This window comes from Tyto alba, unplaced genomic scaffold (genome assembly GCF_018691265.1).
Source record: "Tyto alba isolate M040663 unplaced genomic scaffold, T.alba_DEE_v4.0 Super-Scaffold_23, whole genome shotgun sequence".
NCBI classification, from domain to species: domain Eukaryota; kingdom Metazoa; phylum Chordata; class Aves; order Strigiformes; family Tytonidae; genus Tyto; species Tyto alba.
Window position 1 is genome coordinate 9,376,605 of NW_024881297.1, and position 17,707 is coordinate 9,394,311.

Below are 17,707 nucleotides of genomic sequence, written 5' to 3' on the forward strand. Positions count from 1 at the left end.
TTGTTATTCACTTGCCTGCTCAGCTCCTGTTCTTGGCTTAAGCACCTAAACAGAAAACCTCCACTCGAGGTCCACAAGTGGAATACTAAAATTAGTTAGCCTGTTCCAACACCAAAGCAAAGGTACAGGAATTGTCTACAAGATGCAGGTTTTTTTCTCAGCTGTTGCACACAAACATTGGCTTCATTTGTCAAGAGAGGTGCTATTACCCCCTTCTGAGCAACTGTTGAAAACATATTTCTTGAGGGAAAGCTATACATAAAAGGCTGGGACCAGACAGAAGGAAGCTCCTGCCCTGGTCAGTGTCATCAGTGTAGTATCTACTGTATTAAGTCTTTCCCAGAGATCTACAGGAGACTAGAACACGTGGGACACCTTCGAAGAGCAGACCAGCTGCTCCATCCCCTCCAAAAACAGATTAAGCTGATCATTACCTCGTGTTTCAACAGCACTGATGCACTTTTTGATGACAGTGAACCCTATCTTATCCAACTGTGCACCTACAAGGAAAAAAAAAGTTTGAAAAGTTTTAAAGCACCATTTCAATTATGTCTTTCACTGAAAAATAAGGCTAGACTTAATCACACTTCTCAGGCAAGACTATAAATACTCTGGAACTGGAATACTTCATCACTTTTTCTAGAGAAACTCCTGTTTTATCCTTCACAACCCTGCCTAGACCAAGTAAAGTCTCATTCTGGTGGTAGTGGCTTCACTGAATCTGTTCACAGCAGCAGCCTTTGAAGAATGGGATCTCTGATTAGGTACATATGTTGGCAGATGCAAAATGGAATTTAACAGTACTTACTGCAACATCGACAACATCTGAGTGAGTTAACCAAATGGAACAAGGAAGTGCTTATGATGAAAAAACATAATCATCAACAGCAGGGCTTTTACTGAGTCGTACCCTAAGCCAAAGAAATTCCCACGCTAAAGATACAGGATACATGTATATCATTTCACAGCAGTTAATGATCTGACTACATAAAAGCAGATGCATTAACAGGACAACAGCTGAGATCCAGCATTCCTTTGTTGTTCCTATCTTATTATTTTTTTCACATCAAAACTTCATTTAAAAGCATACATTGCAGAATTGCCTTTCCCCCAAACATCTGGCCTTCTTGCTCCCGGGGACCCGGTCTTGCACCATGAAAATAAAAATCTGTGGAAAATCTTCTGTTAATAACACCAGGATCCAGCTTTAACCAACAATTTAATAAAATTAAAAAAAAAAAAAAAGACATAAAATGCCTGATAATGCAAGAAGGATAAAGAAGGATAACTATTTTCACTCATATGCTTTGCTAACAGAAGAAAGCTAACATCATTTAAAGAAAGCCATTTCTTCTACTTCTGCATTATAGTTTACATTTTAAATATATCAATTCAGTCTTTTTGCTGACCTTTATGTTCAGCTGTGATTGCTTTTAAAACATACTTATGCATTCTAACAGATGTGTACCCACAATCTGGATTAAGAAATTGTGATGCATTTACATACCAATTAACCCTTTTTTGAGTCATTTTCAAGCATGAAGTAAACTGGCAAAAACTATCAGACCGTTTCTCTAGTTTATGTCCAGTTTTACGATTCTTACGTATGTACTAAACTGCATTATTGTGAAAACCCATTAATTACAAAATCCACAAAGTATATTCAGAACTCAAGATTTAAAATAAAATCTTTAATTACATTGGATCCACAGAAAAAGATTTACCTTTGCCTTTCTCAATTGTAAAACATTAACAAAAATCAGCTTTAATAGTAATTCAAATACTTACTTCCCTCTCGTTTTGCATTTGCTCTATTCAAATTGATGAACAGCTAACACAAAAAGAATAAAAAAGACAAATTATTTTAAAGAATTTTATGAAAACAGAAACAGGACACCCCCAATCTTAATGCCCAGTAGGCACAAATGCAGCTGTTTACAGCTAGAATATATCACCTCTAACTACAATAGCTCTAACCGTAGGACCAGAGGTCTGTACCCCCTCAGAAAGTAGATAATTGGACTTTTCAAGGAGTGAAATTTTTTAAAAGTTCTCAACAAATACGGTTCCTTGGGGAGCTGAATAATGTTGGTTATAGCCACTGAAATGAACTATGGTTTGCATGTTCCATGTTCCTCTGCAAGTTAATTTTCCACAGTTCAAGTTCACTCAGATCATCCTGAATTGCTTTGATAAACCCTGGAAGTAATGTCCCAGCTCAGCGCTGCCAGAAGTTGTAAGCTTACTGAGGAGTCTAGCCCAGACAACATATGATGGTAATAAACACCTCTGCAGATGAAACAATATTTCTACAACAATCATGAACCTACTGCTAAAATCCCCAGTAGCCAACTACTGGGGACAGACACATGATTGTGTCATTGACTAAAAAACCTCATAATTTTTGGTCCACAAAACCAATATAATATTAACGATTGTAAGAACAATCTGCAGAGTGTTTTAATTCTGCAGTTCAGAACCATTTCCGGATGTGAACCAGAAATTCAGCAAATTCAAGTACAACTTCACTGCTATTGACAAGGATTTTTTTTATCTAGTTTTAAAAATATATATATTATAATAATACCCATGTAACTAATTCATGCAAGTCTTGCCACTGGAATGCAGTGTATCAGCATAAGGCTAGGTGGACATCCTTATAACTAGACATTTTCTAGAGTACCAATAACACCACCGTGATGGAAAAGCATTTATAAAAATCAATGCTGTCATTACAATGAAATAATCCCATATCAACATTAGCAGTTATCTACGCTGAGCTTTACCGAGTTACTCCTCTCTCCTGAGTTTTATTTCTTTTTTATTCTTTCTTCATTGAATCTATCATTTTGCAAACTACATAATCCCAGTTTATTAAAGCATAAATGGGATCGGGAAGCAGAGGGTGACAGAATTTCTCCATTACACTGTAAATGAACATAAAAAAAAAAAAAAAATATGCTTACAGCTTCTTTCCCATCCAACGCTTCCATCCACAGCTTCCTGTCTTCCTCAGAAAACGCCTGCATGGTCACAGGAACTCCAGGCCTGCAAATGTACCAACCACACAGAGTAACTGCATTTACCAGCAACTAAAAAGTCTTGTTAAGTTTTGTCTCCAACTACAAGCAAATGCCCATTGTCCTAAAAGTCAGGGTTGCTTTTTTTGCTTAATCACTGAACACTGTTCATCTTTAAAATAACAGATGTAGAACTGATACAAGCAGTAGGAAATAGGGAGGATAGGGTGGAAAAAGGAAAGCGAATGTAACCTGCAAACTATTTATCTGCAATAGCTCACTGTTGTTAGCTTGTTGTTTCCAACATTTGCTGGGAGTTACTGAGTTCTCTGCAATCTAAATAAACTTGCTCTTGCATTGCTGCGCTGTTACATAAAAAATGTCTTTTGTCAACATATTCGATGTGTAGTGTCCAGATTTAGAGCAGTGACAATGATGGTAGCTTTCCAGTAAATAACTTATAAAAAATAATTAAGTTTTAAGGCAGTATCTCATTACAGAACTCCACTATTATAACTTTCCCAAAAAGCAAGGACTACGGGACACAGGGATTAGTGAACAAAGATTAACATAAATCTACTTTTGCGTTTATATAATAGGAAACTAAAAAGAGTAATTGTGTGGTTCAGCAAGAAGAGTTAAAAGCAGAACAGGTTATTTGGGTAATTATTTTTATGCCAATTAAAAAGAATCATTATATTCACCCTATCAATACTTCTGGCAAATTTGTAAATCTCATTATATAGAGATGGATAGAAACAGAGAACAAATTCATAACATTCTCTCTCTCTCTTTTGTACTACATCTATCTTCAAGTAGCAAAATAGCTGTAGGGGAAAATGTTATCTAAAAACAACAGCAGAGAGAAAACCAGCACAAATCCCAGTTTTACTTAAAACCGTAACAGTCTACATACCATGTTCATATTTTTACAACTAGAGACATTTCTAGTTCATTTTCAACTTGCCACAAATTTTATCAAACCACACAATTTAATTGCAGCGTAAAACTCTATAGGAACAAATACCTCCTGTTCCAATCTCTCTTCAGACATGCGAGGACAAGGCATGCACACACCCTCTAGCAAACCAATCTAAACTCGGGAAACCCACTGTAACTTGGCAAAATGGCAGCAATCAAGCAATTCACTCTCTTTTGATGAAAGTGAGCAGACTATTAAGCCATAAAAATAGAATCTCTTACTATTCTCAGTGACAGACATTGAGCTTCTAGAGTGGGTGAAGGAAGCCTTTCCTTAATTTCTGCAACTAATAACCTTTATGACTAGAACAAGCTAACACTGGCCTTAGTAAAAATAGTAAGCAAAGCAGCTTCTCAAGCCATACCAGCTTTTTTCAATGCAAGCTGGTCATAGTAGCATAGAGCTGCAACCATCATAAAACATGCAAACTTACTCACTTGGTAGAAAAAAATACCCTAACTCATCAGCCAAATCAACTAAAAAAAAAACCAAATGCCAATTTGTTTTTTTCTTGTCTACTTTCTTTTACCAGTCAAAACTAAACCCAAACGAGTTACTTTTATGAAGGGCAAACTTTCCTTATTTTCACTGAAATTATAACTGTCAAGGTATCAAAGAGTATCACCTAGAGGCAATACATCAAACTCAGTATATGCTGAATGGAACATTATTTGTCTTCAAATTAAAGTCAAGAGACAAAGCCTTCCCTCATCCTTGTCTTGTATTGGTATCAGTGTTTCAGAAGCTCTTTATCAACAGAAAGATTTTTTCCTACCCCAAAAAACCTCTGCTGTCTCCTTAAGATTTAAATTTCTCTACATTTACCACTAGTCACCTCCAGCTAAACATGATGGAGTAATAGAAACAGAAAAAACATCACTTTTCAGAGATTTAGCCATGATCCCTCAGAGCTTACAGTCATAAGTGTCAGAATTTCAAGAAAAAATATTTTTCTCTGTTTTCTCTTTAAAAGAAAAATCCATACATATTCAACTAGCTCCAAACTATGCTAAAGTCATGCACGAGGCTGAACGTTTGTGACTGAAAAGTCCTTCCTAAAATTTTACCACCTTGCCTCCTTCCGCAGCACAGGAACAAAGAAAACCCCATGGCCAGCCGTCAATCTGTATGTTATTTTTTAACTTGGACAAACTGAGGTATAAGTGTGCCCTGAACTGATACCAAGGAAACAAGCTAATGGCCTGCAGCGCAGAACTAATCTCCATGGGAACATCTCAGTACTACACACATATATTATTAAAAGAAAAATGTCTGATATCAAGGTCACAATGGACCAGTTGTGTCTATTATATCTGGACAGAAAGATGGATTAGATTTTTGCCACTTTTACCAGAGAAGAGAATGAAAAAATGTTTTGCAAGATCAAGGAAACACTGTTCTCCATCCATCTCTGTTCAAACTCCAGATACCCTACTGAGCAGAGATGACACGCAGAGGGGGATAGACTGACATTTCTCACGGTACTTTTTTAGCACTTTTATCAGACTCAGCTTGAATTCTGTTATTCCTACTGACCAATACAGTGACCCAAGAGGAGCCGATGTCAAGAGTTTACATCTTTACTTCATTTCCTACTGCTGAGACACAGGGTTAGAATAGTTAAGCCACATCCTCCTCAAATCAAAAACGCAAGTTCAAACCATGCTGTAGACTTGTGACAAATGCCACCCGAGCTGTCAGTTAGGATCTTGTCATCTGCCATGGGAGCTGGAAGTTTTCAGATGCAGCGGTAGCTTCGCATGCCTTTACCTGTTGCTTGTTGCAGAAACAGGCGTGCCTCAGCCAGGCCAGTCTGACTGGCCATGCAAGCCAGGCACAGCCTCTGACTAAGGCAGTGCACGTGATCCTTATCATAGATAGATCTGCAGACCACTAGCAACCGTAGGACAGAGGGGCCTGACTGCATTGGACACGCTGCCTTTAAAGTTAAGGTCACTGTGCATTTGATCAAAAAAAAACCAGCCACCTAGAAAACCTGAAGACCTGCTACATGATAAATTAGAATGCAATCAACTGGCGAAAGTAAGAAGCAAATGTAATTGGTTAAGAACAGCTTAGAAGGGGTAGATGACAAAAACTCAGCAACAGTCCGCTAATTTATACCTTGTATTTAATGCTAGATACGATGTTGTTCTACACAGATACAATCTGCACCAAAAGAACATGGCACTACCACAGCTGTGCTTATTTGCGGTACCCTATTAAATTGGATTCTTCCACCTTCATAAATGAAGGAAGAATATAATGCTGACAAAAAGCAATATTTATCATATTTTAAGATCCTTTTAGTGAAATAAATAAGCAATTCTTCTCTTTTGAAACAAAGCAACAAAATTGTGGCGTTTCAAAAAGGCAGTGGCAACAATGTTCAAGATGCACTAGACGATTATCTCAGCCACAAAAAGCCTTAAAATCCCCATGATCTTATTTACAATCTGAGAATCCAACATAAACCCTCAGCAACATGTCATTTTGGAAAGCAGACTTGTGATACAATATGGTCATGACTGTATGAATTATTACCGTGATCACAGTCTTTCAGTATAGCTATATGTATTTCAATTTAAGCCACGTTTCTTCACTAGAATAACAGCAATTCATAATAGTTTCCCTAACTTTTTCTATTATTTTCTTTTATGTGATCTCAGACAATGTCTACATCTCAATTTAGATCCTCCCTGCTTCTGCTACACACAACTGAGCTAAAAATCCAGTGAGTCACTGCAGTGTTTGCCTGCTCCTCCAGCAATTATTTCCCATTGGCAATCTAAACGAGCATTGAAAAAATAAGAAGAAAACAGAACAGTAATATTACTGTAATGTTAACTACTACTTAGAAAGAGTCCTTTCTAGTGTGTTTCACAAACTTACCTGTCTGAAGCTTCTAAATCAAAACAGAATCGCCTGTCTATAGTATCTATATTTCTTTTGGTACAATACGTAAGGACGAAGAGTTCCTCATCACCCTGTGAAAAGAAAGTTCTTATATGCTTGACCCAGTAATAGAAAACTTCAGTGAGCCAGCTATACAAACCAAGTAAGGTTAATTGACATTAAAATAATGACAAAAACTATACTGAAAACTGACACTAGGAAAAGAATTTTCTCATGGTTGTTGTTTAGGTGTCTACATAATAGCACATAAATTCCATTTATGTCATTTACAGGACATAAATGCAGAAATATTGAGTCTATTTTATAGCTGGTACTTTACAGCATGCCACAGTACCACAGTAATTTAAACTAACGAATGTATTTTGCCATAAAGATTTTGCATGTTATACTATAAGCACACAATGAGTGTAACATTCTTCTCCCATTTTAAGTCAGACACTATGATTTCCATAGTAAATGCTATTGCTACAGTACCTAGAACAAACTAAGTGTTCTTTACTATCTGTAATTTGTCTTACAGAACCAGTCCTTTCTTCAAGACCCACCAACACTACGATCATATTTTACCCTTACGTATTCAGAAATCAAATAAACTCATCTGTGAATGCTGCATGTGTTGTACAAGATTTAATCAGGATTAACTGTACATTTTAATTATTTCTTGTCTTATTCAACATCTCCAGACACAGGAGGTTGTCACTGAGGGAGTAATTGCATTGTGGGTTTCAAAATGGGTGATCTTTTAATACAGCAAAAATGGCTTCATAAGTGTTTTAGAATGCCAAATGCTTACACACATACTATATCAACTAAAATGGCTTATTACAATTAGAGTAAATCATGATAAAAAATTCATAGAAGTACTGAAATGATTAAGGAAGCCAAATGCCACTAATTTTCCATATGGCAGGTTTTCCAGAGCTTTTGAAAGATTCTTCCAAATTCAATATATTTGTAAATATACACAGCCCTCAAAATTATGGAAGCCATCTCCCCTCTGATCAAACTAATGGGATATAATACCCTGATAAAATTCCAACAATGTGATTTTCTAACCAAATTTGAAGATAGGGCAGGGTGCTGCATCTACAGGAATATTGACTCAAGCATTATTTTCCAGCTTCAGATTTCCTTTTTCCTTGCAACAAAATGCATTTCATCCATATTAATGCGTTCATTTAATGCGTCATCTCTGAAAGCGCTGAGTGCCCTCAATTCCCAACTATTTCAATAGGAATTAAAGCCATTTAAAGATCAACAGAGTCTTGGGTCTTGAATATTTCAGATGCTATCAGAGATATCTGAAATTACATTCAGTTGTCAGTACAAATTATATTCCTATTAAAATCCTCTTTTCTAGTCCCTCTTCTAGTACTTACATCTCTGAAAGAAAAATCTGACTGGAGCATGTAAGAAAGAATTTTTAAGTCTATTATATTTTCCTGATTTATATTTTAACTAGTTATTCCCTCACAGATAAACCAGATTCTAAATGGTGAAACACTGCATGTTATCTGTACCATATTCTCAGGTCTTCTAAAAGCAAGCAACTGAAAAGCCTGCAGAATTCTTATCTATTAATCCATCCACTACTTTAGGTTAATGTCCTTACATGGCAGGCTGAATTGCTTGAAGAAAGAAGAAAAAAGGGTCAAGGAGGTAGAGAAGGAAAGTGCTGGACACATCTGATACATCCTCTGATCTTGATACAGGGTGAGTGTAAGACTAGAGTATAAAAATATACTTACAACTTTCCCTCCTGATCTGTGTTCAAATGGGATCATGGTGAACTTCTTTGTCTCTTTCCTATAAGTACAATAGTGCTTTACCCAACTGGAACCAAAGGGAGCAGGTCCTACATAAAAGATAAAAAATAGTATGCACTTCTTCCAGTTTGTGTGTTTTCTCCACCTGCTTTCCAAAATGATACTTAAGAGTCCTACTTATTTCCTAGTAATGCATTATTTAAAATAAATGTATGAATTAAGAACATTATACAAAGTAATACAAATGTTAACCAATGCTTACTATTCTAAAAACTGATATATGTAGCATTTCATATTTATGCTTAATGACAAATGAGAAGAATTATTAATGTATCTTTGTCTCACTACTACAGACAAAATAATTTTTCCCTATAAAATAAATAACTCTTGGAAACTTACTCTAAGAACACAGAAACCTAGATTTATACCTGGTAACTTGAATCTAAATAACTGCACGTTAACGCAGCTGTGTTGCAAGCTCTACATTATCTACTGATAAAGGTCTGATCACATTTTCTGACATCAGAACTCACTCCGAACTATTCGTCAGTGCACACCCTACATAGAACACACTTTAAGAGCCCAGATTACTGAATACAGCATTATTAAGATTTGTACCACAACCTTAACTCTTAAAACTTGGATTCTGACCCGCTCTATCACCTCACTTCTAGCAACTCACTTTTTACAAAAAAAAAAAAAAAAAAACAAAAATGCCTGTAAAGGAGCCTTCTCTTTTGAAGGACCCTGCCCCAGAGTACCAGGGAAGCCCTTCACAAGCAGCTCAAGCTGACAGAGGATTTCACTGCTCCTAACCTGGAAGGTCTCACTGCCCGGCTCCTCCCCAACTCAGCCTCGGGCATACCAACCTCTTCTGAATCTTTTCAGCCTACTCTAAAGCACACAATGACAAAGACCGGTGAATTACTGATCTCACAGAGTAATGATTTTTCTTATTTACTGCTAGTTCTCTTAAAACTTGTTTCTCAACACTCTAATACCAATATTTCCACCAAGAATATTGTTCAGTCTTCAATTTGTGAAACATTTTGCAGAAGTCTTTACTTAAACAGCAATCAACTAAATATAATAAAAATAAAATCTCTCATCAGAATAAGCAAACAAGTTTTCTATAAGGGCACACATCCAAAAAATATGATTTATGTGAAATGGTTTCTAAAAAACAAAACAACACCCCCACCCAAAACAAAAAAAAAAAAAATGGGGGGGAAAAAAAAAAAAGCCAAACTACTTTGTGGTCATTCCTTCAGCAGTAAGAGCTCTTCATCTTATTTGGCTTTTTTACTACACTGAGAAAGATTTATAATTGTTCAAAGTACTGGCAACTTGATTTATGTGACATGCTCCTTCACAGCAAGCTTCTCAACACTAGCTACCTAGGCATATATCCTGCTTTACCTGACCCTATGATCACAGTTATTTAATGAAAGCATATCACTGAACCAAGAAAATGACAGTCACTTTCATCATACTAAATTAACCCAATTTTCAGAGGCTAATTTGACAACTCACATTGTTGTCTGACAACAAATATTTGACAGTTCTAGGGGAGACCATTAGTAAAGGATAAAAAAATAACATGAAATACATCTTTTGGTCAAATAAAACTTCCCTGAATTCAGTCACCTTTGCTAAGAACTATCACACTTTCAGCACCATGTTCTTTTTATGAGCCACAGTAACACTGCCATTAGAGACTTTGAACTTCTACTCAGATGACTGTGTTTAATAAACTGTAAATACTTTGCACCTTCATTTTGCCTGTAGAAATAAGCCTTGCTCGTTTGCACAATATGGACACTATAGGAATACAAAAAATACACCTTACTTTTTTCCTGTACATAGAGATAGCCTTCCATTGTGAAGTGATTTGCTCTCTTATGTTCCTGAGGATTTCTTCTGATCTTGTTCATAAGCTCCTCTACCTCTGACCTTGTTCCTTCAAAACGATTTCGTGTCTAAAATGAGACAGCAAAAACCCATTAGTAGAGAGACTGGAAGAAAGACTTACTCTTCCTGGCAGACAGGAGTTATAATAATTATTTATAAAATGAGATAATGATTCAGGCCATTTTAGGATGGTCAGTGCACAATTTCCTGTTATGTTTACTCTTCAATTTTTCTGATATTCTTCAAAATTTAAGTGTGGTTTAGATATTAGCTGTTTTAGCTGTGGAAAGCACACAAAGATTGCCAGAGTATATTTCTAAAACAATGAGCTGATCTGTTCAGAAAGAAGTGAAATAATGAGTGCAAAATTACTTTGGATTTGAATATTCAAGTTTCCTCAGAAAAATATTACTACAGATGTTTGCTTAATTCATGAGATTCTTACTAGTTGTCAGGAAAAAGAGGATTTTTTTTTTGAAAAGAAGGTCACCAACAATGTATACGTGGTGAGACTATACACATGCCAAATGTTTTGATTACAAACAGAAGCATGAAAAAAACCAAAAACCACACCAAAGTCCAGTTAATTATTATTCCTTAATGTCACTCATTCCAAAGTTTGCAAGCAGACACAAGAGAAATATTTATTAGACCATTAGTAAAAATATTGAGAAAGTAATCATACCATACACAAATTATACAATAGGACTACACAAAACAACAGAGCAGCTCGCACCGGACACAAGAAACTCTTTGGTTTGGTCTGAAAAATACTGGCAATTGGCCAAGAAGCAAATAACAAAACCAAAAGAATCACGGAAAGACACAGTTTTCTCCACATACTTGCTTGCCCAAATTGCACAAACTGAAAACATACATTTAAATTCCAGGCTGGTATTTTCCCCCATTAGTAAATGTGTTTTGAGGAAAGCACATACTTCCAGATACATGCTTATGTGTCTTGTTGCTTTTTGAGAGCACCTGTATTTTTCTGAAAATGCTGCCTCACCTATTTTATTTTTTTCCCCACGACAAGTATACACTAATAAATATATCACGAATAAAAACAAGTATCCATTCTCGTACACAGACAGTTAACACTATGCTCCTGACTGTCCATCTGTACATGCAAATTCCAGATTTATGCATGGAAGGAGTTTATTCCTAGGCACAAACACAGTCCATGCAGGCTGGCCACAGCAGCCACCCACGACCATATGTTTTCTAGAGGAAAGTGGCAGGTATTCTTCAGGTGATAACTAAGAACAACTGCCTTCTTACCTCCAGGCAAAACAACTGCTTTGAACCCTCCCCATATCCATAATCTCAATTTCAGGTCACATCTGCTTGCCAATTTTGGAGTTAGACCCTACACATAAACTCATTTCCAAGGCTCCAAACAATTTTCTAAGCTCCTTTTCATAATCTCCTAGAAGAGCTGTATTAAAAAAATATACTCTGTACTCAGGACAAAGGCAAAAAACCTGACAGCAACAGACTGCTCATACCTAAACCTTCCTGACTGAACACTGATCACTCCAAGGTCAGATGCTTTAAATGATCCTGCCAGGATCTTTGTCTTAGCTGATCACAAATCTGAGCATGTGAAATGCACCCCTGGAATGGTGGGACGGAACACGACAGGTTCCAGAAACCTCAAGACAATTTCCACCTCCCTCTGTGCTGTGACAAAGATGAGCTTAACCAGGAATCGACGACAGCCGCTGCACCAGCGTGGCTATGCCTCCTCTTCCCAGGAAAGGCCAGGTTTGCTTGCAGGGCAGGAGAAACATGGTCAGGGCTGCAAGGGTCCTTGTATGGGGTAGGGCACAGAACTGAGATAACAAGAGAAAAATCCTGGGAGTCTGGGGGATCTAGTTGGAGACACAGGATTTTTGCAAGAGAATAAGACTGCTGGAAGAATCAGCTAACTGGAGCTTGGACTACAAGGATGGGTTGGTTTTTGGTTTACCTTTCATTTTGGGGGACGAGTGAGGGGAAGGCAGGGTCTGGGGAGGAAATCCACAGCATAATTCTCAAAGTAAAGACAACCTGAATGGAAGGGAATGCAATTATTTCAGCTACACTGGCAACTCTCAAATCACTCTCCATATCCAGCTAGGCTGTCTGTACTGAATCTTGTACCTTTCAGTTTATAACATCTCAATCCAATGTTCTGCCAGCAGCTCAGCTGTACCACAGCCAAGCCCTGGTTCATTCTTCCTTTGGGATGTTTTGTTCATCTTCAACACAGTGGAGAGCGTGTCGTGTCCTCTCATGATCTTTTCAAACATTTCCTTCTATTCTCCTCTTACCTCAGATAGTTATTAAGTCTTGCCTCCTTTCTCTCTACAGCTTTTTGAAATCCAGGTCATTCTTTCTATCTATTCATAAAACTTGAACTGTAATGCTCCATCTCTTTTGGATTTCCTGGGGCACACGATAATACCATTCAGTCAATTGAAAATGCAGCTGTTGAGATTAGCTTGCTTTCTTATTGCTCATCAGTTCTTAAGACCACTTCACTGCCTCCTTCCCATCTGTAATCTGAAATCCAGCTCTTCAAAACTGTATCACAGCTTCCCTCTCAAGTTTAATTTCTTGCTCGTCTTGCATCAGCTCCCCTCAACCCACTGCAGCTCCACACTGCTCCTTATGCTGTTAAGCTAAGCACACAGAAGCAAGTCTGTCCTCAAATTTCCTCCAAAAGCACTGACTTCTGCCATGGAAGTCTGCTTATGAAGTTACCACTACTCAGCTGCCCTACCCAAACCAAATAACAGCTCAAGAGGAAACCTGAGACTTTAACATATGGGAAGAAAATTAAAGGAATGGTATCATGACACACAAATCATGTCACTATGTATTACAACCACCATAATCCTCTCTTCCGCCTTCCCGCCTCCCTGCTACTGCCAGCTAGTTAAGCCATTTCTAAAAATAAACTGCAACCTCCGAGAAGCAGTTTCTGTGTCTTAATTCCAGGTGCCCTTAGAGGTCAACAAAGCAGATGCACCATCTTGAACTGCTTGTTGGCAGTAAGGTACATGGTTTGTTCCCTACCAACAGGCCCCTCTGGCACATCCAAGTTGCTCTGGGTGAGTTTTATTCTTCAACAAATCTCAAGGAAGCAAACACACCATCCGACTAGTGACTCTGTCATTCCCGTCGCTCAGCCTGCCACCTTGTTTCCTGCTCTCCCAGTCCTGAGCAGATCACACTGAGCAATTTGGTGCAAGAGTACAACTAGCGGTGGGCCCCAGTTAGCCTACCCTTGAAGGAAAACATCATTTTGTCAAATACACCACGGGTGCTAACACCAAGTCTCCTTATACAGCTCTGCACCCCATATCAACAGGGGTGTTCTTGCCTGAAAAGGCTGCTTCAAGACAAACAGAAACTCCAAGTCACACTGCTGGCAGAGACGTCCAAAAAAATGCTGGTAAGCCCTGATGTTGTTTTTTTCCTTTTCTTACTTGTGGATAATATAGCGCTATCAAGCAATCACCCTCAGACATGACCACCACATACTCAATTTCAAACATACCTAAAACAATGAGAACCTTGGCATTTCATTACCCGTTCTCTGAATTCTCCAGTGTTGCAGGCATTTTAACAGACTTAATTTGGTTTTAAAAATCTTTCATGATAATCCTTGTGTCATGTCTCTATAAAAAAAAAATGAAAAAAGGAGTGGGGGTCTTTTACTTGGTGTTTATTTTTTAGAGGAGTATTAAAAATTAAGAACTCACTGGAATTAGCGAGGAATTGTTCAGTGATGTGGTTGGTTAGCCAGGAGATGGCACTATATCCCCAAAGTTCACAGGCAATGCACTAACACCCAGGAACGTATTGGCAATACAGATACGGCATTACAGGAACTTAAGTGTGCAATTTCACTCGAAAAATTAGAAAAGGCATAGCTATTAATTTCAACTTACATTTTGTATATTTATCTGCAGGGCCATTTTGTAATGATTGAAGTCTTTAGCAAGTTCATATCCCTGATGGTAGAAAGTGAACAAACCCTGAAAAAATGATAGCACCTGAAATACAAACAAAAGACGTTAGAATGAAAAACTCCATTTACCAGAATATGATTGCTGCACATAGCCTTCTTTGGAAAGACCAGAGATGACAAATGATTATTTTCAAACAAATTTTCACGAGTGCCTACAACTGATGAATAACTATTTAGATCCAAATGATCAGCTACATATACGGAGACTTTCGGGTAGTCCTGTCTCTGGAAATGCACAAATGAACCCTACTTCAAATTTGACCATAGGCAATGTATATTGCCCATCTCCTAAACTTTCCGTTTTCCTACAGCTGATCTGATACCAACAATGTCTCGAATAAATATTTGTGCTCAAGGAGGTCAATGATCACTCTTGTAGTCACCACTTCCCTGGTCGTTCCCCTCCCTGCTAATAACAGTGTTGAGATGACTTTCATAGAGTCAACTGGTTTGTTCAAAGAAGGAAGCTTTCCCTCCAGTAACTCTACCCATCACTGCTTTTTGTATGCAGATCTGACCCTCTATTAGAACAAGGCAAATGATCCACATTGCAGTTTTGACTTTAGTGTTTCAATTTAAAAGAATGAAGGAGTTACACTATATCAAAAACAGGGTGAGGTGCAGTACTGTCTACCTTTCCTGTTTGGTTCAGGTTGTTGGAAAGAAGCGAATGACACAGGGAAGAACAACTCTTTTAATAAAGAGAACAAATATACAAAAATAGATAAAAAAATAAAGAACGTGTTTAATGCAGTCTGAAGTCATATGCAAATAAATCATTTGCAAAAATGCAAAACGCATAAAGTATTATGAAGGGGAAAGGGGACAAGAATTTGGTACTAAATAATTTCAGTTTACTATGCTAGTGTAAACTTCAAATATAAACTGAGCAACATGAAGTTCAGCCCCATTCAGAGGGAGCTTCCAGAAAAGAGAAAAGGACGTGTTTCAAAAAAATCATTTGAAGATTCATTACTCTCGGCTGGCTCTGAGGAAACTTCAAACAGTTTCAAACACAAGAATTGAATCCAAAACTATTTAGAATTTTTAAAAAGGTATTAAAAACTAGAAAGAAGGCAAAACAAAACCAAACAAAACACACCAACAACAAAAAAAATCCCACACAACCATTTTTCACAACATTTTCCCATTCCTTGAACAATACTAATATATTCAAAGTAATTTATTTCCACTTAAGGGTTTTAGCAATTTTTTCACACAGGAATAAGGAAAAATTAAAATTTTCAACTCTCACTAAGTCCATAATGACCAACTAGTTTGATTAGGGTCATTTGGAACTTTTTTCATTATTACATTAAAATAATTGTGTCGAATAAAAGGACAGACTCAGCCCAAAAACACAGACTTCAGAGTGGAAGGGAATGGAAGTCACTTCTACAATCCATCCGCTCTTGAACTCAGTATCATACTTACTGTTCTCGTTTCATAAAGTAGCATTTATACTACACATCTAACACATATTTCAGTAAATTTTAGAATAAGCTCTTTTCAGAGATTTAAGTAAGTCTGGTCAATACACGTATGATTTTCACTGAAATTCAGTGGAATCCCTTGATTTCTGAACAGATTCAATTGCAACTGAAATCAAACATATCAGACTACCTGATAATGAGCTTTCTAACCAGCAGCACCCTCTTAATTTATATCTGCACTCCTTCATTAACAAGCCTCTGAGTGCAACTTTTATATTGAAAATGAAATTCCTTCCATTAGTCAGGAATAACATTTCAGTGGGGAAAAAAAAAAAAAAAAAAAAAAAAGCAATACACAAATGCAAAAAGTCTGATCCCAACATCATCATCTTGAATCCTCTTTTCTAAATTACACCATAAATCAAGGGGTTTGCAGCACAGCACAAGGTTTCACACATTTTCTGAAAATCTACATCAATGGATCCAAACCAATTGTAATTACCGAGGTAAGATTTGAGATACCTGGCTAAGTGTATCTGTACTAGGAATTTGCACAGAAGTTGCAAGAGTGCTTTAAATGCTGTTAAGTCACACAACTACATATGTTTTCCCAGAAAACAGAGCTGCTTGGCTTTTGTCCAACTGCATTCCTTCTCCATCCCTTACGAATTGCAGGGTAGGCTGAATTCACTGGTACTTACAGGTTCCACGCACTCAAACTTCTTCCGCTCCTGTATCTCTTGCAACCTGCATACATACTCGAGGGACAGCTCATAGAAGTGTTTTCTATTCTGCTCCACTTGGTTATCTGCCTGCACACAGAACACAGCTAATGAAGTTTCAAAGACATTTTGCAGAGAACTTCAAAATGACACACATATAGCATACAAGTGGCAAGCAATAAGATAATTTTCTCCAGACTGGAATTTATGGCTTTACAACACAGCTAATTCATTTACTTTTAAATGGCAGCAGCAATTCCCTTTTACTAGATAACATGTTATTTTGAATCATGAAGCTAAATTTTTAGAAACATTCCAATAACACCTCTTCAAGCTTCCTTTTTATGGAATCCAAGACAAATACATCAGAGCAGGTACTTGTGCACTGCTTTAAGAGCACTGAAAAGGTGCCTGCTCAAACAGAGAGGGGGCTAGCAGAGTCTTCCACTAGAAAAAGGAGAAATCATCTCTCCAGTCAAACTAAGGAAGAAAATGTTATTGCTGAAATCCACATTGCTGGTACTATAAGCTTTACTCTATAACCCAGATAACTGCTATAAAATAGACAGAACGCTCTTGTACCCATTCCACACCTGTGCTCACTCTGACTGGCAAGAAAGCAATAAAAAAAGGTCACTTATTGGTAAGACTCTTCACAAGATTCCATGGAGCAAATATTTAAAACTGCAGCTCAGCTTTGCTGAAATGCCATCACCATCTTCAGGGTGAACAGTTATATTTCAGCTGCTATTCATCTGTTCATAAATATTTAACTTTCTAACATATATGTATTGTTTCATTAAGTTACTATTTAAAGTACGTGTGCCCTTATTAAACTATAAAACTTCAAGAACTGTATAACAGAAACCTTTATTAAAATACATTAAAGAAAGGCTACAAAGGGATTATCCAAGCGATTAACATTTAGTCTTTGCC

The 17,707-nt window shown here is 37.2% G+C and overlaps 1 protein-coding gene across 5 annotated transcripts in view; it reads right to left on the reverse strand.

Annotated features, from left to right (window-relative positions):
• Nucleotides 1-17,707, reverse strand: part of ARHGAP10 (Rho GTPase activating protein 10) — a 159,946-nt gene that overhangs the window by 78,976 nt on the left and 63,263 nt on the right. For 4 of the 5 annotated variants that reach the window (XR_006165645.1, XR_006165646.1, XM_042796386.1 and 1 more), the window contains 9 exons: nt 16,751-16,861; nt 15,251-15,307; nt 14,537-14,641; nt 10,534-10,663; nt 8,667-8,773; nt 6,895-6,989; nt 2,967-3,048; nt 1,789-1,831; nt 435-500 (listed from right to left, as the gene is read on the reverse strand). Coding sequence is in view for 3 of the 5 variants with exons in the window: in XM_042796386.1 (XP_042652320.1) it covers nt 435-500; nt 1,789-1,831; nt 2,967-3,048; nt 6,895-6,989; nt 8,667-8,773; nt 10,534-10,663; nt 14,537-14,641; nt 15,251-15,307; nt 16,751-16,861 (796 nt within the window). In the remaining 2 variants the exon portion in view is untranslated. The remainder of the gene's footprint in view (nt 1-434; nt 501-1,788; nt 1,832-2,966; nt 3,049-6,894; nt 6,990-8,666; nt 8,774-10,533; nt 10,664-14,536; nt 14,642-15,250; nt 15,308-16,750; nt 16,862-17,707) is intronic. The other variant, XM_042796385.1, reaches the window with a different exon arrangement.